The 24,524-nt window shown below is 37.7% G+C and overlaps 1 protein-coding gene across 40 annotated transcripts in view; it reads right to left on the bottom strand.

The window, feature by feature from the left end:
• INPP4B (inositol polyphosphate-4-phosphatase type II B) overlaps positions 1-24,524 on the bottom strand; it is a 906,112-nt gene that overhangs the window by 121,468 nt on the left and 760,120 nt on the right. For all 40 annotated transcript variants that reach the window (XM_070047524.1, XM_070047495.1, XM_070047496.1 and 37 more), the window contains 2 exons: positions 23,576-23,776; positions 4,611-4,767 (listed from right to left, as the gene is read on the bottom strand). In XM_070047524.1, the coding sequence (XP_069903625.1) occupies positions 4,611-4,767; positions 23,576-23,776 (358 nt within the window). The remainder of the gene's footprint in view (positions 1-4,610; positions 4,768-23,575; positions 23,777-24,524) is intronic.

Below are 24,524 nucleotides of genomic sequence, written 5' to 3'. Positions count from 1 at the left end.
ATTTGTTGAATTATTTACTTATTACTGGGTTAATCTTATGAGTATAAAATAAAGTGAAAGTATATAATTGTTAAAATTAAAAAAATAAGAAAGGATGAAAAGGGGAGGCATGAGCAGGAAGGGAGGATAAGGTGATAAGTATTACTATTCTCCAAAATCTATATATATGAAATACATAAAATTTGTTTACCTTAAAATATTTAAAAATTTCAATTAAAAAATTTGAAACATATGAAATAGAAAAAAATTCCAATAAATGATTAACAGTATTTTCAGAACTGAACATAAAAAGAACAAAAAACAGATGTGATGCAACATTATAAAAAAGAATCACTAACAAATGATATAAACAAATATCCATCAATATTTATATCATATATTATCATGAATAGATGACTCAAATCACAGAATTCATTAATTAGCTTTAAAAAATGAAAAAAAAAATGAAAGTTTTGGACTGGGACAATGGAAGAAATTTATTTTATTTTCAAAAGTAACATTTTGGGGGCCGGTGTTGTGGCACAGCAGGTAAAGATGCCTGCAACACCAGCACCCGTATGGTGCTGCTTCTTGTCCCAATTGCTCCACTAATAATGCAGCTCCCTGCTGACATCTGGGAAATACAGAAGAGAATGGCCCAAGTGCTTGTGCCCTGCCATCCATGTGGGAGACACAGATAAAGTTTCTGGCTCCTGGCTTCAGCCTTGCCCAGTCCCGGTTGTTACAGCAATCTGGGGAGTGAACCAGCAGATGAAAGAAATCTCTCTGCTTGATTTTCTCATCTGTAACTCTTACTTTCAAAAACATAAATAAGTTTTTTAAAAAGGTTACATTTTGAAATATAGCAGTCATCCAATGTGAAACTTCACAAATAAACAGAAATCACAATATGATATTGTTTAAAGTGGCATGAAATTAGTGAAAATATCCCTATTAGCTTTTTGTTGATGTAAAAGAATGCTTATGACAAATAATTTATAAAGAGAAAAAGTTGAATTGATTTATTTTGTTTGGGCGAACTCACAGGAGAGGGACAGCTGGTTCATGTGGTTGACCTATTTTTCAGCCATAAAAAATAATGAAATCTTGTCTGTTGCAACAAAATGGATGCAACTAGAAACCATGATGCTTAGTGAAATAAGCAGTCCCAAAAAGACAAATATTACATGCTTTATTTGAGATGTGGCTGTTAATACAGAATACAAGAAAAAAATGTAGGAATGAAACAGATGGTTTGTGATGTGATTGTTATTTTATAGCTCTTGTTTATACTCCTGTGGTCCCATGGTCTTCCTACTTTTTACTTTTTGAACACTATGGTTCATGGTAAACTAAGCCTATAGTTTTAGAGTAGACAAATTAGTTCTTTTTGCAAAAATTAAGAAAAAATGGAAGGCAGGAAGGAAGGAGGCAGATTGAGGCAGGGAGTGGAGGAAGGAGAGAAGTATGGTTATCTTTTTATAACTGTACCTATGAAATACATGAAATACACAAAATTTGTTCTCTTTATATTAATAATTTTTATGAGTTGATTGGGCTCATGGTTTTGGAGAGTCATAATCCAAGATCAGGCAGGCCCTATTGTTTTGGCAGCTGTAATGATGTTCATGATGGCAAAGTCCTGAGGCATTGCAGAACATTCCATAGTAGGAGACAGGGAGCAAGTGTGTGTGTCCTTCTCCATACAGTCTCACAAAGCCACCAAAATTTAACCATGAGGGCTAATAACCCCATCCCATCCGATCATCTTTCAATAGATATACATCCAAAAATCATAATTGGATTAAATTCCTACCATCTTAGTTCCATCAACATAAAAATCTGGGGAGCAAACAACTTCATGGGAAAGACATTCAAACCAAAGCAACATTTAAGGCTGAGAAGACTATAGCCAGAAGTGTGCTTATAGATTCTGCTAGTTAAACAACCTGTGTTACAAAAAATTATCAAAATCTTTCTGCACTCCCCCATGTTGGTTTCTAAGTGTTATTTTCCAAGGTTTGTAAGGTTTTGTCTGCCTACTTCATGAGATGCTGGGCACATCAAGGAGAAGATGTCCACTTCATTATTCTTTCAATAAACAGCACTGCAATTCTATTCTCTACCTTGGCTCCACATCGCAGTCATATGAGGAGACTAAGAAAAATGCTGAGGTTCCCAGGGCAAATCAAATACTTCATGGTGCCTACTCACCAAAACGGCAATCACTGTTTAGCATAATACCTTATGTACAATGATAATAACCGCTAATATGAATTACAGACTTACGGTAGGGCAAGCATTATGCTAAGTGCAATATTTGGGTCACCTTATTAAAGTATGTTTTAAAGATCTCCAGGAGATTCCAATATGTGGCCAAGTTTGAATACCTGTATTTTATTAAACACTGCTGTCTCGTGAGGTAGAGTGTGTTGTTACTGATGTCCTACAGGTGAGGGAAATGAGAGGTCATGGAATGTTAAGCCACCAGTTGAGGTCCCTCAGTCAGCAAGCTAGGGGTGAAGACGGGATTCTTCTTCTGAAGCCCCAACCATCTACAGTCCTCTCCTGTCTGTCCTGGGAAGAACTAAGAAAGTCCAAGTTCTCTTATCCTTAACCCACAGGCGTTGTCACCAGGTGGGAGACATGTTTGATGCTCAGTTTTCTCCCTAATATGTTTTCCAATAGCTCTCCATATATCCTCATATTTAAAAAATTTTTTTTGGCTTTTTAGCCAGAAATTTAAAAGGCTTTGTATACTACTTCATAGTATAAAAGAATCCTGAGATCCCGATAAAATTAAAGACATGCCTTGATTTCAAGTCCATATTTCAAATAAGAATACCTTCTTTCATCCTAGTGTACATGAGGATATATGGTCATAATGGCTTATTGTTATTATTATGTTTTGTTGATTTTAAATTTGTAAAGGGAAATCTTTGAACACAAAAAAATTTGAACTTTATTTTCTGTTATGTGCATGAATAAAATTTTATTTACTTAAGGGATTCAGTGTAATCTCATAAATGATTTTAAAGTTGGAAAAAGAAAAAAAAATCTGAGTCAATATTTCGTTGATTTTAAAAAATATAACTCTGTAGCTGGAAAGCTGGGATTGAAACCATAATGCTGTCAATACTGAGATACGACTATGCACACATTTCAATTGTTTGTACCAAAATAAACTTGTCTTTTAATATAAAAATGTAGCAAAATTGAGTATCCCTTATCTTATTTCTGCTAATAATATGTCTTGAATATCCACCAGTGGATGAAATCAGTTGCTAAAAGGCATGATACTTACCTCACTTTCTAGAACACAGCAGGGTCTGGCTCACAGCTGATAGTCAATACATGTTCAATTAAAGAACGCTGAAGTGTACTGCTTTTTCATGACATAGTTATGACAAGCTTCCATTTTGATTTATGTAAAGCTACAGAACTATACTGGATTCATTAACTAATACTATTGATATTATTAAACAGAAAATCCTCATATAGTAGGACCAAGTGTTATTTGCATAAACTTTTCTCTTGTGAGAATACACAATAGAACAAGAGGGATTATCCACTAAGAAAACCAGAAAGTCATAGTTTCCAAATGTGATTACCAAATGATTCTACTGTTAATCAAGTGAAGAAAGATTGATGTTTTACATGATTAAACTGATGAAAATGTGAGTGATGAAAAATCAGGCAAACAAATTGGAAATACATAAATTTAATTTCATAAACATGCTTACTTTCACATGATTCATTTTCTTACAAAAAAAAAAAAAAAGAGGGACATATTTCAGAAGAAAGTAGGGCAATACTGGTTAGTCTCTCCAAACATTTTAAAATTCTTAACAAGGAAGAAGTAGTCTAGGACAAGTCTCAAGTTCCTAGAAGTATAAAGAAACGTAGATATTTGTCTTGATTTTTGTGTCAACATTAATCAAATCAAAATATTCATGTATCAGGGACCAATAATAAAATCTACATGTACAACTGTATTTATTATCATATTTTCCAAGAAGCAAATTAGATATACATTTGAAAATTATCTTTTATCTATCAATGGGCATACTCATACACTCACATGTGTATGCATGTATGTGTGTCTGTACATCATCCCACAAAATATAAAGTCTTAATATATATATATTTTCAGAATAACAAAACATATTCCTTGGAATCAAACAGTCTTACATGCTTTTGGGATAATTCACTAAACAAAAGAGAACTCTTCTACCATATTGCATTCCATTCAGGAACCATTATGTGGTAATTGTGGTCTGATAGCCTTTTAAGTTTCTAAGAGTTAAGAGATCAGATGCTTATTTTGCTTCCTAATAAAATTTTGGAAGAATGAGTAAAAGTATAATAAATATGTCAGACCCTATATAAGAAAACACTGTTCTATCAAGGAGAATTTTATGTAGCAAAAGAAAAAAGAACGAGCATTGCAAGCAGTTCTGAAAACACTCCTGAGATGCAATTTGATAAACAGGTTTCCAACACCCAGGCCAGGGCTGTGGGAAAGCATGCTATCCGCACTCTCATCAAAGGCACTATTGACTCTACCTCATTTTATCATGGCTTTCTCGTTTTATTTACTCAGTGGATGATTGAGAAAAATGATTTCTTACCCCTTGGATGAGATGTGATGGAGTCTTCTAGTGACGCGTCCTTTTCTCCCTCTTTGCTGCCAGCGCTGCCTTCACTGCCACCATCTCTTTCAATCAATTTATCCACCATAGCTATTACGCAGTTCAGGCTCTTCCCCACATTGGCCCACACCCTGTCCTGGAAAGAGCATGAGTATCACGACACATTTTTTATTGTAAAAGTGGCAAAAAATTGATGTCTGTTTTGGAGAAGCAGTTGGAAGAACAATTATTAAATTTCAGATTGAGCAACTGTTTATAACACTATTATGGACTTCATCAAACTGTGAGCATACAAAATATCTGTTTTATCTTAATAAAGCAAAAACTATTTTTATAAATTTTTAAGCTTAGTCTATTACTCCTGCTCTGGCATAAATAAATGATGAATTATTAGACAACTCATAATTGTGTGACATTTTAAACTGGAGATACTGTTTTCTTTACCAGCATTTAGTAAGAATGGAAAGTCATAGCAACATCTTTAAAGAATGGCCACCACTTGCATTATAGATTCTTATTTTTGAAATTGTAGTGACATATACATAACATAAACCTTGCAAGCTTTACAGGTTAGTAGAGTAACTCCATTCAGTCATCACCATTAACCAGTCCCAGAACTTTTTCTCCTGCCTAAACTGAAACTCCACACCTGTTTTACATGGGCTTTCTCTCCCAGTTTCTAGAAATCACTGTTGTACTTTATTTATTTGAGTACTGTAAATTCAAAATTCTGAAGTTCTTTTTTTTTAAAGATTTTTATTTATTTATTTGAAAGGTAGAGTTACAGACAGTGAGTGGGACAGAGAGAAAGGTCTTCCTTCTGTTGGTTCACTCCCAACATGGCTGCAACTGCCAGAGCTGCACCAATCCAAAGCCAGGAGCCTATTCCCGGTCTCCCCTGCAGGTGCAGGGGCCCAAGGATTTGGGCCATCTTCCACCACTCTGCCAGACCACAGCAGAGAGCTGGATTGGAAGAGGAGCACATCTGTACTGCAAAAGAAACAGTCAGGAGAGTGAAGAGACAACCGACAGAATGGGAAAAAATATTCGCAAACTATGCAACAGATAAAGGGTTAATAACCAGAATCTACAAAGAGATCAAGAAACTCCACAAAAACAAAACAAACAACCCACTTAAGAGATGGGCCAAGGACCTCAATAGACATTTTTCAAAAGAGGAAATCCAAAGGGCCAACAGGCACATGAAAAAATGTTCAAGGTCACTAGCAATCAGGGAAATGCAAATCAAAACCACAATGAGGTTTCACCTCACCCCGGTTAGAATGGCTCACATACAGAAATCTACCAACAACAGATGCTGGCGAGGATGTGGGGAAAAAGGGACACTAACCCACTGTTGGTGGGAATGCAAACTGGTCAAGCCACTATGGAAGTCAGTCTGGAGATTCCTCAGAAACCTGAAGATAACCCTACCATTCGACCCAGCCATCCCACTCCTTGGAATTTACTCAAAGGAATTTAAATTGGCAAACAAAAAAGCGGTCTGAACCCTAATGTTTATTGCAGCACAATTCACAATAGCCAAGACCTGGAACCAACATAATGCCCATCAACGGTAGACTGGATAAAGAAATTATGGGGTATGTACTCTTTAGAATACTATACCGCAGTAAGAAACATCGAAATCCAGTCATTTGCAACAAAATGGAGGAATCTGGAACACATCATGCTGAGTGAAATAAACCAGTCCCAAAGGGACAAATACCGTATGTTCTCCCTGATCGGTGACAACTGACTGAACACCAAAAAGGAAACCTGTTGAAGTGAAATGGACACTATGAGAAACGGTGACTTGATCAGCATAGCCCTGACTGTTAATGAACAACTTAATACATTATCCCTCTTAGTAGTTTTTTTGTCTGTTCTACTTAATATGACTGGTTTAATTCTGTAATTAATACACAGTTATTCTTAAGTGTTGAAATTTAACTGAAATGTGATCCCTGTTAAACATAAGAGTGGGGATAAGAGAGGGAAGAGATGTACAATTTGGGACATGCTCAAGCTGACTTGCCCCAAATGGTAGAGTTAGAAACATACCAGGGGACTCCAATTCAATCCCATCAAGGTGGCATGTACCAATGCCATCTCACTAGTCCAAGTGATCAATTTAAGTTCACAATTGATCATAATGAAAGGACTAAGAGTCAAAGGGAGCACATAAACAAGTCTAGTACCTGCTAATACTAACCGATAGAATAAATAGAGGGGAGAGTGATCCAACATGGGAAGCGAGATACTCAGCAGACTCATAGAATGGCGGATGTCCTAAACAGCACTCTGGCCTCAGAATCAGCCCTAAAGGCATTCCGATCTGGCTGAAAAGCCCATGAGAGTATTTCAGGCATGGAAAGCCAAGACACTCTGGCAAAAAAAAAAAAAAAAAAAAAACCTAAATGAAAGATCTCTGTGAGTGAGATCCCAGTGGAAAGAACAGGTCTTCAAAGAAGGAGGTACCTTTCTCTGAAGGGAGGAGAGAACTTCCACTTTGACTATGACCTTGTCTAAACAAGATAAGAGTCGGAGAACTCAAGGGACCTCCATAGCCTTGGAAACTCATGACTGGTGCATAGGGAGATTACTGATGCCATAAACAGGAGTGTCAATTTGTAAAGTCAACAACAGGAGTCACTGTGCACTTACTCCTCATGTAGGATCTCTGTCCTTAATGTGCTCTACATTGAGGCTTAATGCTATAACGAGTACTCAAACAGTATATTTCACTTTGTGTTTCTATGGGGGTGCAAACTGTTGAAATCTTTACTTAATGTATACTAAACTGATCTTCTGTTAAAAAAAAAAAAAAGAAGAAATTATCAATTCCCAACTTGACTCTCGCTGGGATTAAACATGACAATAGGTCTGATCTGATTTCATCATCATTTAAAAAATCATCTATTATTTTTCACTTTATGTTTCTGTGTGGGAGCAAACTGTTGAAATCTTTACTTAATGTATGCTAAACTGATCTTCTGTATATAAAGAGAATTGAAAATGAATCCTCATGTGAATGGAAGGGGAGAGGGAATGGGAAAGGGGAGGGTTGCGGGTGGGAGGGACGTTATGGGGGGAAGCCATTGTAATCCATAAGCTGTACTTTGGAAATTTATATCCATTAAGTAAAAGTTAAAAAAAAAGATTTTTATTTATTTATTTGAAAGGTAGAGTTACAGACAGTGAGTGGGACAGAGAGAAAGGTCTTCCTTCTGTTGGTTCACTCCCAACATGGCTGCAACTGCCAGAGCTGCACCAATCCAAAGCCAGGAGCCAGGAGCCTATTCCCGGTCTCCCCTGCAGGTGCAGGGGCCCAAGGATTTGGGCCATCTTCCACCACTCTGCCAGACCACAGCAGAGAGCTGGATTGGAAGAGGAGCACCTGGGACTAGAACCAGCACCCATTTGGGATACCAATGCCACAGGCGGAGGATCAACCAACTGTGCCATGGTGCCAGCCCCCCAAAAATTCTGACGTTCTAACCAACTGTAACAGAATAGCCTAGAGATCTAATATGCAGGATCCAGGATCCTCCCAAGTTCATCAGAAACATTGAAGAGATGGAAATCTACACTGAAATTTTGACAAATTCCTCAGGTGCTTCTGACCACACCAAGTCTTCAAACTTCTATTCAGAATTATACACTACAGTTTCGTATATCACACTGAGCAATTTATTTCCTAGGAAGCAGCACATATTACCATGAGTCTTCTTTGTCATTAAGTTTCTCAGTCTGATTAGTGCCCATTTTTGTTTAGAGCAATATATAAAACTGAATTCTTGGATTCACAAAAATTCTTAGTATTAAATAAAAATTTTAAATATAGTTTTCAGATTGAAGCCTGCTATCCTTGACTTTCCTTCATTCCCACATCACTCACATGAAGACATTGATGCTTGCACGCCACTCGGTCAAGGCATAAGGAATGAATGCACTCATGGTGCTTTCCCTGCACAAAGCCATAAAGCAATCTTTCAGTAGCTGCTCTCCCAGTAATATAGCTATCTTAGGCAACTGTGGTAGCACTTAATATAAACATAATATTTAACTAAAGCACTTCTTTGCTGGTTTGTATATTTTCCACCCAGTACTTATTTTTCCCATAAGCTGATTCTGTAACTTTATAAATGTATAGATTAATTTTGGGAAGGATAAATCTAGAAAGATAATAATTCAACCACATAAAAAACAATTATGTGGCATGTAGACATGCATAGTTGAGTTGAGGATATAACAAGACTTTATAGAAAAACAGCACAAAGTTAAAAAAGGCAATTGGCAAAGGTCCTTGTGCGACCTATTGTCTATGAGACCGTGTGAAAGTCATTCCATGCCTGTGGAACTGCTATTGAATCACCTACAATTTGGAATGAAAACTCTTGCTCTACCTACCTCACCATGCTACAGTGGGAGCCCAATACTGTGGTTTCTATGAAAGAACTTGGGGAAATTAGTACAATTTGGCAAAATCACATCTGATCCTTATTGGCTTCTTAAACGAATCAAGATTGTTTTCCCTTATCCTGTAATCTTGAGTGTGAATGATATTATTAATCACAAATAATCATAGCAATCTTTATCATAGAGGCAAAATATTTTCCCTAAAGAACTGGAAGCACTTTCTCTTTGCAGGAAATTAAGACATCATATCTATGGATTACATCATCTATGCCTGTTGTCTGAGGAAATAAGGTGGAAGCAGTTCAGAGCCATGCACCAGGAGTACTAAGGAAGCTCACCTGTTCTAAGGGAAAGAAAAAGGAATCTGGAAGTCCTTACACCACTAATAATGCAATTTGGTGAGGAGTTTACCTTCCAGACCACAATAATGAATACAATGTCCCCTGGTTCTACATATACCTTAACCACAATTACCACCCACATCTTCAGGTAATTAAATCGAACAAGAAGCAACTGTCTAGCTAATACTGGGGATAAACTGTGCTATTGATGTTAAAAGGGGGTGCAGATTCCTTTTAGTTTCCCAGATTAGCTTTGCACAGAGATAAGTTTTCAATTCCTTTCCTTTTGCTCAAGTAGAAAAGAACTTCACATTCTGATCACAGATCAAGTAGTGTTTTGGCTGCCTTCCTTATAGAAAGGAATAAAGGGATAGATCAAACCGATCATAGTCACAGCTCTAAAGGATCTGAACAGGAAAATACTTAAAAGACAATTTGACATTCACATCAGTATATTGTTCTTCCTTTATAGATTCCTGAGGTTATTGGATTCTACCGGCAGAAAAATAATTTTGTGGGCAGTGGAGATATCTTTATTGTCTTGCAGCATATTGAAGCATGCTCATCTTTCAAGATCAACAACCACAAAATGTTTTATGGTAAACAGTAAAAAAAACTTTTAGTCATTAATTGCTTATAGGACGCCAAACTTGGAGAGATGTTTATTGCAGGAGAGAAACTGAGCAGTCTCTTAGGTAATACTAATGCCCAACTGATGCGTAATCAAGTGTTTTCCTGAAGGCAAATTTGGCAGAAGACCTTGAGCAAACTCACTCTATTATTCATAATTTGGAAAGAAGGTCCTGTAGAGTTGGTAGTGAGAGAATTTTTCCCTTGCTGATCACTTCCCTTTAATGGCCTCTAAAGGATAAAGAAGTTACTGATTTTCACCTCTGTGTCTAGTGCTAGAGAGTAAGTTATTTAACAGCTGTGTCCTCAATATACAGGACATAGCCTTGTCCTCAATTTTCTTGGAAGAAAGGAAGGAAAGCAGGCAGAGAAAGCAAGAGGAAGCCATGGAAGAAGAAGGAGGGGGGTGATTCCAACCCAGACAGACACTCCGGCTCATGTTCATACCCATATAATACACACATTATCCAACTTAACCTTCAAAAATCATCAAATGGGATTCATATTATTGACTCGGTTTTTAGAGATGAAGAGAGTTCTGTTAAGACAGAGAAAAACATTCATCATTTAAATGGCAGTGATAGACTAGAAATTCCATTCCATTTGACTTCAAAGACTTGGTTCTTCCATTATGATTTCCCATAGAAATGTAGTACACAGCACCAAATTCCAAACAGAGAGAAGTTAGGAAAAGGAGGCCAGAAAGTGTCAGGTAGAAGTGTACGTGACCTCATAGGAGTAAGATTAAATTTTAGTTATTTGAATCTTGAAAAAGTGTTCTATGGAAATCCTGGACAACCAGATGACTTTATACAAAGGACAGCCTTTCTATATGAACTCCTAAGATTGAGGTCAACAGTGTCAAGTAAGAGGGAAGGAGCAGTCACTTGGATAAAGTGTCAACCAGTCAGGGTCGAGGGCATAAGAGGCCCACATTAGTAAAGACAGCATCCATACATGTGACTGGAACATAAAACAAGATGTGGGCTTCAAGGGGGAAAGATGATCAATAATGCAATTTCTATGAGGCTGTTATAAAGCAGTAAATCATTTTGAAACAATGATGCTAAAGCAAGGTAGGCATGATTCTTGAATTGGAACCCTGAATATCTGAGTTCATTCCTAAATCAAGCCAATTTGCAATTATATCTCTGAAAACACACACAGAGGAAAACAATCGTCATTCTGATGACTTTTACTTATGACAGTCTGTGAGGGGAATTCTTTTTGCTTAGATTTCTGGTATAGCTTAGACATACTCCTCTATCTTCTTTACTAAAATCACATGATTGTTTCCAACTGCTCCCATGAGGGAGAACGGTTGGGTAGTGTGAAGACAACAAAAGCATAAAACTGGCTGTTGCACCTGGAACTTCCAGTCCTGCCTGTGTTCAGACTAGGGATGTATGAGCAGTTGACAGATTCTGTTTAGTGCTCCTGACACATGAGAGGGTTAAAACAATCCACTACCTATCAGAAAAACAGATTTGGAAATCTCTTAAATCTCTTCCCAGACATAGTAGTTGTTATCCTGCTAGATCTCTTCTATATCAATAATGTAATACAAAATTGATGGGTTAAAATCTAACCTTTATTAAACGAGGCCTAACTGGTGTCCTTAATCTTACTGGAGCCCTCACAACAACCCCACTTCTTGGAGGAGAAGTGGCTATAAACATTTTCTGTTCAATGAGGGCACAGAGTCTGTAGGAAACTAGCAGCACTATATATTGCATTCTGAGCCAGCTGCTGACCTTAGTCTTTATTTATTTCTGGATTAGACCAAGCTAACACATGGGTCAAGCTTAGAGGCATAGTTGCAAAAATGTGATGGATACAGTAATCAGTAGCCAAGGGGACATTATAGCTGGCAGAATAAACCATGAGGCTAGAGAATGGAGTTGCTTACTCAGCACGTCGCATGTTTATGAACTTGGTCTTATCAAGTGAAATCCTGACTGCTTTGGATCTGAAGCTAGCTTAAAACGTCCAGTAATGCTTAGTGATCAATTTTTCTAAGGCCAATTTTGATCAGCAAGAATGTGAAGACTAAAGCAGAACTGATAGCGAATTCCAAAAGAGTCCCATGAATAATTTCCTATTTGTCATTACCAATTTCTGAGGACTTTGATTAGGAAGAGTTAGGGAATTAACCAAGTCAAATTCATCTTTAAAAAGAACCTTCAGCTCATCCTTGAGTTGAGATCAATCTGCTCTACATTGGCTAAGTTCTAGAATGCTGCAAGCTTTGTTCTTTCACGAGCTTGATTATACTTGTATTTGAATCCTATTTTGCCCAGAATGTTAGGTAAGATGAATTGCATTTAAGATATTCTATGGTACAAATTGGCAGATTTATGGCACAAGTAGTATAACACTTGCACACCTATAAATGCACATACATGTCCATTAAAAGTATCCAGATTGTAACATCCATTAGGATTAAATGAGATTCCCTAACCTTAGTTTCCAACTGATCCTCTATTAACTTCAATTGACTACTCGAAAATTCTTGACTTTCTTTCCCAGAAACCACACTGAAGTTCAGTCAGAAATCACACATATGAGCTCAAATAATTAGCCACTATTCTCTAGTATTTTTTGTTTTTTTGTTTTTGTTTTTGTTTTGTTTTTGTTTTTGACAGGCAGAGCGGACAATGAGAGAGAGAGAGAGAAAAAGGTCTTCCTTTGCTGTTGGTTCACCCTCCAATGGCTGCCACGGCCAGCGTGCTGCAGCCGGCGCACCGCGCTGATCCAATAGCAGGAGCCAGGTACTTATCCTGGTCTCCCATGGGGTACAGGGCCCAAGTACTTGGGCCATCCTCCACTGTACTCCCTGGCCACAGCAGAGAGCTGGCCTGGAAGAGGGGCAACTGGGACAGACTCCGGCGCCCCGACCGGGACTAGAACCCGGTGTGCTGGCGCCGCAAGGCAGAGGATTAGCCTAGTGAGCCGCTGCGCCGGCCTATTCTCTAGTATTGACCTCTCCACATTTCCCTGGTTTAAATCATGCACAGACTTATATTGCTTCTATCACACAATCAAATATACATACAAGTATCAGACTCATCTTCACTAATCACCATGTTTATTTTATCAGTCACAAATACATCCATTTTTTCCAGCTGATGTATCTCTACAGATAGGTAGAATTAGGTAATCTTATTTCTCCTTAGTTCAAATTGAAAACACCACCCATATCAGTCTCCTTGCTGTCCTAAAACATGTTCTTTAATTAGCTCAATATATATTTATTCAGCATGCCCACTCAGTGGCAGACATCTAAGATCAGAAGGAAACCTTGAAGGAATTCTACCTTGACACATGTTGATTTTTATGTTAAGAATGTGTTCTCGTGTATCTTCTGTCAATCAAAAGTCTTATCTTCAAATCTTACATTCTCTAAGTATTCTCTTTCTCTCTCTCTTTATATATATATATATATCCCTCTCTCTCTCTCTCTTCCACCCACCTTATCAAAATTTTTCATTCAAATATACAACAACTTAATGAGAGAAATGACTGGTATTTATTAATCCTTTCATTAACAGGTCCTGGTACTCACCAGCTGATAAATAAAGGGTGAATAAATGAATGGATGGAAGTAACATAACATTGTTGACACTTTTAGTGTGTATCCACAAGCACTTGTATTCTTGCAATAAGTTACAATATTTCTGCCAGTTTTCTGAGTGCTAGTAATTTCATTTGAATTAGATGATATTGCTGTTAGGGTTAGGTTCTATATAAGTGCCTATAGCATTGATACACACTATTTATGCTTACTCAATGCCTGTTGATTGACTTGATACCTGATATTTAGGAGTAAAATGTAATTATGATACAACTATAAAAAGTTCTTATTACATGCCTCTTCAGATTGCATAGCCAAGTACATAATCCCAAATGCTTGAAACATCCTAATAAATTCCACATCTTCCTAAAGCTCACAATTAATGAATATATTAAATAGAGTGTTATTTGTTTAATAACAAGTAGAAAAATCTCCCTGATTGACTAAGGCTTTTGATTCTAAATTGATAATTAGATGTTATCTGTAAACCATTAGATGCTTGCACAACTGGTTGAATTACAAGACATTATCAGTTAATGTGTTACATACAAACATTTCCAGGGATTTAAAAAAAAAAAACCCAGTGTACGTGATTAAACACATCAATAGATTTTCAGTATTGACGTCAGTATTTTCTTACTTATTCAGGTTTCAACAATTTCTGTTTAGAAATACCACTACCTCAAAATTCTCAATAGAATGTATTCAAGTTTTTGGACACTTGATTTGAATGTTAAAGTAAATGTATAAAGTATTAATGAATGTGTATGCAACTCTACACATTCATTAATGTATCTAGCATTGAATCAGGCATTGTAATGTCAGAAAAGTCTGCAAAGGGGGCTGATTCTATTTAGTACAAAATTCATTGGAAAGGCATCTTCAAATCAATATGAATAAAATATATCAGTCAGAAACCTAGGTTTGAGTTGGAAGATGAACTACTGATTCAGCAATCCATCCATTTATTTTTATACTAATTTTGAAAAATATATTAAACTAGTATTGTAAAACAAAGATTCTATAAAACAAGAGACTGAAGTTGAAAGCATTCACTGCATGTGGGGGAATCTAAATATTGGTAAGATTTCATGAATATGCATAAACCTAAAGATCTCATTTGGGGTTTCTTTTCTTTAATAGAACATTTGTGGGGCCGGCACTGTGGTGCAGCGAGTTAACACCCTAGCCTGAAGCGCCGGAATCCCGTATGGGCGCTGGTTCTAGTTCCAGCTGCTCCTTTCCTGATCCAGCTCTCTGCTATGGCCTGGGAAAGCAGCAGCAAATGGCCCAAGTCCTTGGGCCCCTGCACCCACATGGGAGATCAGGAAGAAGCTCCTGGCTTCGAACTGGCACAGCTCCGGCCACTGAGGCCAACTGGGGAGTGAATCATCGGATGGAAGACCTCTCTCTGTCTCTCCTCTCTGTGTAACTCTGACTTTCAAATAAATAAATAAATCTTTAAAAAAAAAAAAAAAAAGAACATTTGTGCATTTTTATGGATAGTCATGAACTTTGCTTAATAACCTTTTGTGGGATTTTAATAATAGAGAAGTATTCAAAGTACATTTCTGTTGGGTGAAATGGCCTGGAGTAGTTCTGGAATGTTTCCCACCCATCCAGAAAACAGATGACAGGGAGCTGGCATGCAGGGAACAACTGGCCTGATTCTCCCTGGCTATGCCTGCCCTTTCTGATGGTGACAGTGAATGCTACGAAAGTCCCCTCCTCATTCTAAGATTAATAAAACCACACAACTCTACTGTGGGTGGCTCAGGGATGAAAAAAGTACAATCTAGGATAGGGTAAAATAGTTACTTCTGATTTATATTTGCTAGGAAGCCTCTGTAGAAATGATTTCTGTATAACTAGGACTTTTGTAATTTGCAAAGGAATAATCAAGTAAAGTAAAAAAAAATGCCACTTGGTTTTTGGGGGCCTTAACAAATCATGTTCCTAGCTTTGGCCATCTCCAACACTCTGCATCTATCCTGAATTTTAGCACTTTCTATGTTTGGAAATATTTTGAAGATGACTTCAATAATCACTTCAGAGCTGATTGAGACACAGGAAAGAGGGGGCAGTTTGGAAGAAGGCTAGAATGATCCACTTGAAGTTGATCAAGAGACTGCAAACTCAGGAGAAAGGGATGAAACTGGGTACTTTTGACTGGAATGGAGAAACACAAAGGATTCTGGTGTAGTAAAAGTTCTTAGATATAGAACATTAAGAGAGTCAATAAGAGTAAGGAGGAGGAAAGGGGGAGCATGGGTGGGAGAGAGGGTTCCTAAATCTGTATATATGAAATACATGAAATTTGTATACCTTAAATAAACTTAAAAGTAAAAGTAATTATATTAAACAAATATCATGTGTTTCAAAATAAGATGACAATAATAAGTATTTGAGATGAAATTTAGGGGCATTAATTTATTCGATGAATATATACTGAGCACCTTTTGTGTAGAGAATACAACAATGAAGAAGATATTGTGCTTTTCCTTTAGGAACTTACAAAGTCCATGGACACATAGTATTAACAGATGTATAAATAACTGATTATAATTCAGCATTCAATAGGTTCTTTGCTCATGGAATGCCAGAAGAATGCTTGATCAGACAAAATTATTTAGGGTTGAATATACATGTACACATGAACATATACATACATGTGGATTCTTCAAAAAGTCCATGGAAAAATAAAATTAAAAGATAACACACATTTTCTATGAACCTTCTGAAGACTCATTGTGTACACACACACACACACACACACACCCCTATGTATCACAAAATTTGGAAATAAATTGTCATATTTTTGTAGATATATTACTCATTTAGGTAACTGAAATATAAAGTGTTGCTTTAGAAAAGATTAATCATAAGTTAGTATCAGTCGGTCTATAAGAACTAATTACCTCTAAACAAAAAGAATGCTTTATTTCCTTATTAAGGTCAGGATGATATTTTATATAACATAACTCAATCCTGACAGAAAACTGAACAAAAATTTTTTGAGTATCTGTGTAGGTACCTCTGGATTATGCATGACCTAATTTTTCTTTTTTTCCTAGAGGTTATATCTAATATGTACACAGTAGCTGCAGATAAGTTGAAATTATGGATCAGTATGAATTACCTGTGGAGGTATATCTGACTAAATATGTTTTGTCCTCAAAAGTTTTCGATGTTTTGCAAAAAGTTTGTGCTCACTGCTATGAATGATTGCGATAAAAATAGCCCCATCAATATTTCTGTCAAGTCTAAGCACTCATGTTTGCTCTCAACATTGTCAGAGGAAGGTATAGCACAAAATGAACTAAATAGTGTTGGCAAGGAACATATTATAAAGTGGTTTATGTAAATCTTATTTCAAAAGACAATCCTTGGTAATATTGAATTACATTTTTTAAAAAACCTCCAAAATTTGAAATTATACATGGGTTTTATTAATAGGATATTGTATAAATATTGTCAGTAATTTGTGCTATTTATAAAGTATAAAAATTATAAAAATTATGCATTAATACAGCTCATATATTGTGCTTATATGATATAAACACATGGACCATGATAGGGAATAGCAACTGTTCTCTTACCTTAAGAGTGGAAACTAAATTTTAAATTTATCTTTGCCATGAGGAAGAGAGTTAATTGAGTAATATGTGGATGCTGAAATGTCACATAGAGTAATATATATATATATATGTAGAAATACAGTTTAGTTAAAACTGATAGAAATTTAGTTGATTTTATATAGGACTAAATAATAGGAATAATAATATTTTTCCTAATTCTGCACTTTGCTGCAGTGGATCAGAATATAAAGGGTAATAAATTTATTTATTTTTAAGAATTTATTGAGTAGGCAGATTTAGCCATACACCCATCAGTGTAATAAAACTGAAATTAAATCCCAGTGTTGTAAAGAATAGTATAATTACTGGAAACCACAAAAACTGGGTCAACTTAATAGTTTAGTTAGATGACATGCTTTCACATCTTGGACAAACTAATTTTGGAGCCCCAGCTGCTGGAAACATCTGTTATAGGGATGAGGAGAAGGAAAAGCAGTGTGTCATCTTTACCAGTTGAAACACAAAGAATGCTATGGTCGTCTATTTCACGGCACAGACTGTCATAAAACCTCAAATATTCCTTTGTGATTTCATTGTTTCCTAACTTTGTAGGGAAATAAGGCTTTAAAGCATTCAATCATTCAATATGTAAAATTCAGGAAATAACAAGCATTTTGTACAAGCACTCATTTTAGTTTCAATCTCTACCATATTGACTAGATAATAACTATCAAGATTGATATATCATCAATTCTGTCAACAAAGTAAGTTTAAAAGGTAAAGAACAGCCTCACACTGATTTAAAAAGATTCTCTTTCCTGACCAAAAGGAAAGGTTTTTAGAAGTCTCAATAGGGTAGGATTTTTTTTTTTCAAGAGTAATTTACTAACATGTATTCACTTGCTGAGTATTTATTATAAGAAGTTAAATGCAGTTGTTCATGTTAGATAATTGTTACAATCACGATCAGAAATTAAGTAACACAGATTTCTTAAAATGGAGGCACTGTAATCTTATATGAAAATTTAAACCAAATTAAGTGATCAGATAATTTTTTCATATATCATAGAAACCCAATTACTTTAATTTAAAACACTGAATTACTTCTAGAAGCTGACTATATTTGTGATGAGCACTGGAATTTTTCTAAAAGCTAATTAAGAAAAGAAGTACACAAAGTTATGCTTCCAATTCACTTAATAGCACAGTTTCTAAAGGCATTTTCAATTAACAACATTTTCTTTGGATTTACTCAATTTGCTGAAGTTGGGTAAAGCTTTGAAAATATCATTAAATAGTTAGGAGGTTGGTGAAATTATTTTCTATCTTTTCATAAGGGATTTCTGTATCTTGATGAAGAATTATTCTAACAGAAAGTGATTGCTAAGTGCATTAAGCCTGTGATTACAGAGTGGAGTGAAATAATGCTTTTTGCACATATTAAAGAAAAAATGCAAGAAAGAAAAGAGGGGATTGAGGGAGGGAGAAAGAAGGGGAGGGAAGTATGGTTATCTTCTTAGAATTGTACCTATGGAATACATGCAATTTGTTTTCTTTATATTAATAAAATTTTAAAAGGAAAATTAAAAAAAGAAAAATCAACTAGGATGCTATAAAATAATCAAACTTGTTACTATTTGCAGAAAAAGTAAAGTGATTTTTTTAAAAAAAGATTTATTTATTTACTTTAAAGACAGAATTATAGAGAGGCAGAAGCAGAGAGAGAGAAAAAGAGAGAGAGAGAGAGAGAGGTCTTCCATTCCGCTGGTTCACTCCCCAATTGGCTGCAATGGTTGTAGCTGTGCCAATCTGAAGCCAGAAGCCAGGAGCTTCTCCTGGGTCTCCCATATGGGTGCAGGGGCCCAAGCACTTGGGCCATCTTCTACTGCTTTCCCAGGCCCTAGCAGAGAGCTGGATCCGAAGTCGAGCAGCCTAGACTTGAACTGGCACCCATATGAGATGCTGGCACTACAGTTGATGGTGTTAGCTACAACTCAGCAACCGCCCCAAGAGTAAAGCTATCTTAGGAGAGAAGAGACATTTTTGAGTGGGAAAGACAAAGCACTAATAAGTCTTCAAGAGACAATGATTTCTGGAGAATATGAAGAAATGATACGAAAGGAGATCTAGACTTTCCTTACTTTTTTACTCTCATTGCCATTGAATGAAGCCAGCGGAAACTGAGAAGACACACCTTTACCAAGTAGTGTCAAGACTTTCAAAATATTCCCAAGAAAATAATCAATTTTGAGCCAACACCATGCATACTGGAACTTCCTAAACTGACCCTTTACAGGGAGTTGAATTCTTCCTAATTTTTTCAAATGTTCCTAATCAGGTCATCTAACTATTTATTTTGATGCCTATCTGGAATCTTCACCAATCTCTTTTGCCTATCCTCCCTATCCCTTTCTCTTTACATGTGATTCTACTTTAGGGGAAAAAAAGCAGCCATTCAGCCCTACTCATCCTCACCAAAGTCAAGTGCATCTTCACAGCCTCCCTACAGCCTCTGTAGAAGACAGCACTGCTGTTTAAGGCTCACCCTTCCTCTGGCACACTAGAGTCAATTCTTTTTCTTCTCTCACAAGGACCTTGTTCCATCAGATGTCACCTCTGTGCCTCTCAAATGGCCTTTGGGATATAAATGCACTCAAATGTCACCAATTTTAAAACAAAATAAGTGAACAACCAACACTGATCACAACACACATCAACTACTTCACTCCATAATGTCAGATACTGTGTTCTCTAAAAGGCCTCCTCATCTACTTTCGTGAATGGCTAACTTCTATTTATTTATGGATCATCTCTGGAAATCTCACCATGACTACCTCATTTTGCAGTATCTTGTTTACACTGACCTCATATCCTCTATGGTAATGGTCGTGTGTCTTTCTAGAGCCCTGAGCATGCTGTGGCGTCTTGGGTGCCCTGGGTTTTCACCTGTATCCCTAGTTTGTGGCAGAGTAAATCAGACAGGTCAGATGCTCAATAAAAGCCACGAGAGGGAATGGTTCTTCTTAAAGTTTCTCAACTACTGATACATTTCTCACTCATTTCCTGCTTTGTTCATCGTAAGACATTTTGGTATTTAAGCAGCAGTCATATAAATAGAAGCTATCTTCTATCATCTGTTGCTCCTCATCTTTGTAATTATCTGTAACACATTTTTATCTATTGCAAGACTGTGAGCCTCAGGAAGTCAGGATCCAGCATTACTCACCATCCTATTTGGAGCACCTACTAGACTGATTGCCTCAAACAATTTTCTAAATAAAAGAATAAAAGGGGGCCGGCGCTGTGGCACAGTGGGTTAATCCTCCACCTGCGGTTCTGGCATCCCCTATGGGCTCCAGTTCTAGTCCCAGCTGCTCCTCTTCCAACCTGGCTCTCTGCTGTGGCCTGGGAAAGCACTGGAAGATGGCCCAAGTACTTGGGCCTCTGCACCCACATTGGAGACCCGGAAGAAGCTCCTGGCTTCTGGTTTCAAATCAGTGCATCTCTGGCCATTGTGGCCATTTGGGGAGTGAATCAGCGGACAAAGACCTTTCTCTCTGTCTCGCCCTCTCACTGTCTATAACTCTACCTCTCAAAATAAATAAATAAATCTTTAAAAAAATAAAAGGAAAAAAGGAGAGGGACAATTTTGAACAAAAGGAGAAGGTTGGGGCGTGGGGAAGCCTTTGAATAACGCAGGCAAAAATGATAAAAAGGGAAAACAATTCTAAAATTCTCACTTGATTTCATACAAGCATAGCAAGTATCTGTCAAAAGATTAGCATTGTAGGAGACACACATACTCAAATTCTACTGACTTTAAAACCAATAGAGTACAAAAAGTGTAATGTACAGGAGCAAAGTTGACATCTTGAGATTTTATTATTTACAGCCCTTGTCTCTACCATTGAGGAACAGTGTTTCTTTCTTCTTACTATTTGTTGAATTCTTTACTTAGTGGAGGGTTAAGCTTATGATTATAAAATAAATTGAAAGTAGGTCATTGTAAAAATTAGGGTGAGTGGGGACAAGGGGGAGAAGGCGGGTAGAGTGAGAAGTATCATTATTCTCCTAAATCTGTATATATAAAATACATGAAATTTGTTCACCTTATGTAAATTTTAAAAATTGAAAAGAAAGCAAGTAAACAGATAATATTTAATTAAATTAAATGTAACTTCTTTTCTGTATCTACCCAAATTCTTTAAAATCCACAATTTGTATTCTTTATCAATTCTCTCCATTTATCTCAAAAGATAGTACTGATTCTCATAATAAGATTATAGAATCTACATTCCTTAAAGCCGGCGCCGTGGCTCAATAGGCTAATCCTCCACCTTGCGGCGCCGGCACACCGGGTTCTAGTCCCGGTTGGGGCGCCGGATTCTGTCCCGGTTGCCCCTCTTCCAGGCCAGCTCTCTGCTATGGCCAGGGAGTGCAGTGGAGGATGGCCCAGGTGCTTGGGCCCTGCACCCCATGGGAGACCAGGAAAAGCACCTGGCTCCTGGCTCCTGCCAGGATCAGCGCGGTGAGCCGGCTGCAGCGGCGGCCATTGGAGGGTGAACCAACGGCAAAAGGAAGACCTTTCTCTCTCTGTCTCTCTCTCACTGTCCACTCTGCCTGTCAAAAAAAAAAAAAAAAAAAAAAAAAAAAAAAAAAAAGAATCTACATTCCTTAAAGAAGAAAAACTATGAAAAGAACATTAACATAGGGGGATGCATTTGCCTAGGCTGTTCTGGGTAATGGAGTACCTTCACACAGGTAAATCATTTATCTTTTGACCATCTGAAGAGCTAAGCAGAACAGGCGCTGTTATTTTCATTTTACATTTGAGAAAATTGAACTTCAAGGAGGTTAAGAGGTACACATGCCTTCTAGCTGTGAATAAATTGAAGAAGAAGGTGAAGGTAAAAGGGAGAAATATTAGATTTGCTCTTTTGAAAATGCTTCAGTGGGAGAAATTCAATCTTAATCAGCAACAACAAACACTTATTCAGCATTTGCCTCATGGAGCCCTGCTCTGCCTTTCCTGCAACGGAAATTTTACCAAAGGATTGAGCAGGGATCACCTCATAGCCCCTCAGAAGGCAAACTTTTGAAATACTCCTGTCTCTAAGATAGTTACTCCCCAAACACTCTGAAATTCCAGGATGGCCAGAAAAATAATTGGTAACTAAAAGCTTAATATCTAGCACTCCTAACTGATATTTATCTTGCTTCATTTGATTTTCTTTGGTTAAATGGATGATACAGAAATGGGGTTTTGTGTGTGTGTGTGTTTGTGTGTGCACCTGTGTGCACGAGCACATGGACATATGGTTTGGAAGGCTCTTGGGTAACATGTGCTGATGCAGTGATAACACTGCCCTGGGCAGTGCAATTTCATGTTCTTCTGTCCTATTCTGCCCAACTAGGGTTCTTCTCTCCATGTTAGCTTCTTTGGTTTATTTGCCTTACTTGATATTCATTTCAAATGTTTATATGGGGATCTGACTCTGCCAATTTTACAAATCTTGGAACAATATCTTCTTTTTTTTTTTTTTTTTTTTTTTTTTTGACAGGCAGAGTGGACAGTGAGAGAGAGAGACAGAGAGAAAGGTCTTCCTTTGCCGTTGGTTTACCCTCTAATGGCCGCCGCGGCCGGCGCGCTGCGGCCGGCGCACCGCGCTGATCCGATGGCAGGAGCCAGGAGCCAGGTGCTTTTCCTGGTCTCCCATGGGGTGCAGGGCCCAAGCACCTGGGCCATCCTCCACTGCACTCCCTGGCCACAGCAGAGGGCTGGCCTGGAAGAGGGGCAACCGGGACAGAATCCGGCGCCCCGACCGGGACTAGAACCCTGTGTGCCGGCGCCGCTAGGCGGAGGATTAGCCTAGTGAGCCGCGGCGCCGGCTGAACAATATCTTCTACTTAATCATTAGCAACAGGGATTTAAGAAATCTCTGTATCCAATGTCATTTAAAAGTGAATACTTTTTTAAAAGTATGCCCAGGACTAACATGCTACATTGCAAAATAAAAAATGCTTGTTGAGTCCAAGTTGTGGTAATATGGATAATTTTGTTTTTTCCTAAAAAATAATTTTAATATTTTATATAGCTTGGCAATATAAAAGGAAATAATAAATAGACATATTATATAAGCTTATAATTATATCATATTTGGTTTAGTTACATATTTTTGATTATACATGATTTGATAACAAATAAATTTTAGTATCAAATAAATTTAATCATTAGTTAAACTTCACATTTAATTTGCCCCTACGGAAATGGGACCTTTCTTACTATCATCTGTATTATGACTGCTTTTCAATTTCTTTAATGAAAAGTAGAGCTTTCTTCTCATCCTTTCTTCATTTCCCAGGACTAAACATTGAGAAGCAAGAGACGTGCAAGACACTTACCCACTCTTCCTCATCATAGTCCGAATGATGTGGTATGGAATCCTGCCTTTTCACAGCTTGGGGCTGCTCCTGGGGGCTGCTCTCCGCTGTGCTCTTAGGAGAGGGGGGTTTCTTAAGGATGCCTCCTGGTCGTGCCGTGTAGAGTGCTAAAAGAGCACTCCTGACCAGCTGATCCTTGAAGGCGTGTACAAAAAGCTCTGTCTAGAAAGAAATTGACAAAGATTAGGAATACCACGGTAGGCATAACGCTAAGAAAAGGTCGATTTCAGATTTGTTGCTACTTAAGTGGTGTATATGGTACAAAAAGCACAGGCACCTGTGGGGAGCAATTCGGACTATACTGTTACTGGAATTAAGATTTATTCTATGCATCTGCTCTCCCACAATATGGCGCTGGGAGAGAAGTAAACAGCTTCTACCCAGCTGCCTCTCACCAACTTGACAAGCTGCAGGAGCTGCTCCTGATTGGAGGAGAGCGGCGTGCTCGGCGTGTGGGCAGCCGAGTTGGGATTGGTGGAGAGGACTATATAGGAGGAGAGAGACGGCATGGTGGTGTGGGTTGGTTGGAGAGTGCGTTGGAGAGTTCGCGGGGAAGTTCGTTACTTCGTTCTTTCTCATTTCTCTCTACTCATTCTTGCTTTGGGAGTTTGCTGTTTACTTATTCTTACTTTACTATAGAAAGGACTTGTAAAAAAAGGGAACAACAAGCGCCCGGTCCGGTGCGGCTCCTCCGCGTGCGGAGGAGCAGCTAGTGGTGCCGTGACTCGGATAGGAAACCTAGGACGGATAGCAAACTTAGAAGGGATAGTAGCCAACCCGGGAAGAACCAGCAGCAAACCCGGGGAGGGCCGAGCAGACGAAAGAACAGCGCAGGGTCCTGTGTTGCTCCTCCACGAAGAGGGGGAGCGACATAGTGGTGCCGTGACTCGGATAGGAAACCTAGGAGGGA

Source organism: Oryctolagus cuniculus, chromosome 8 (assembly GCF_964237555.1).
Source record: "Oryctolagus cuniculus chromosome 8, mOryCun1.1, whole genome shotgun sequence".
Taxonomy (NCBI): domain Eukaryota; kingdom Metazoa; phylum Chordata; class Mammalia; order Lagomorpha; family Leporidae; genus Oryctolagus; species Oryctolagus cuniculus.
This window is presented reverse-complemented; position numbering and strand designations above follow the sequence as displayed.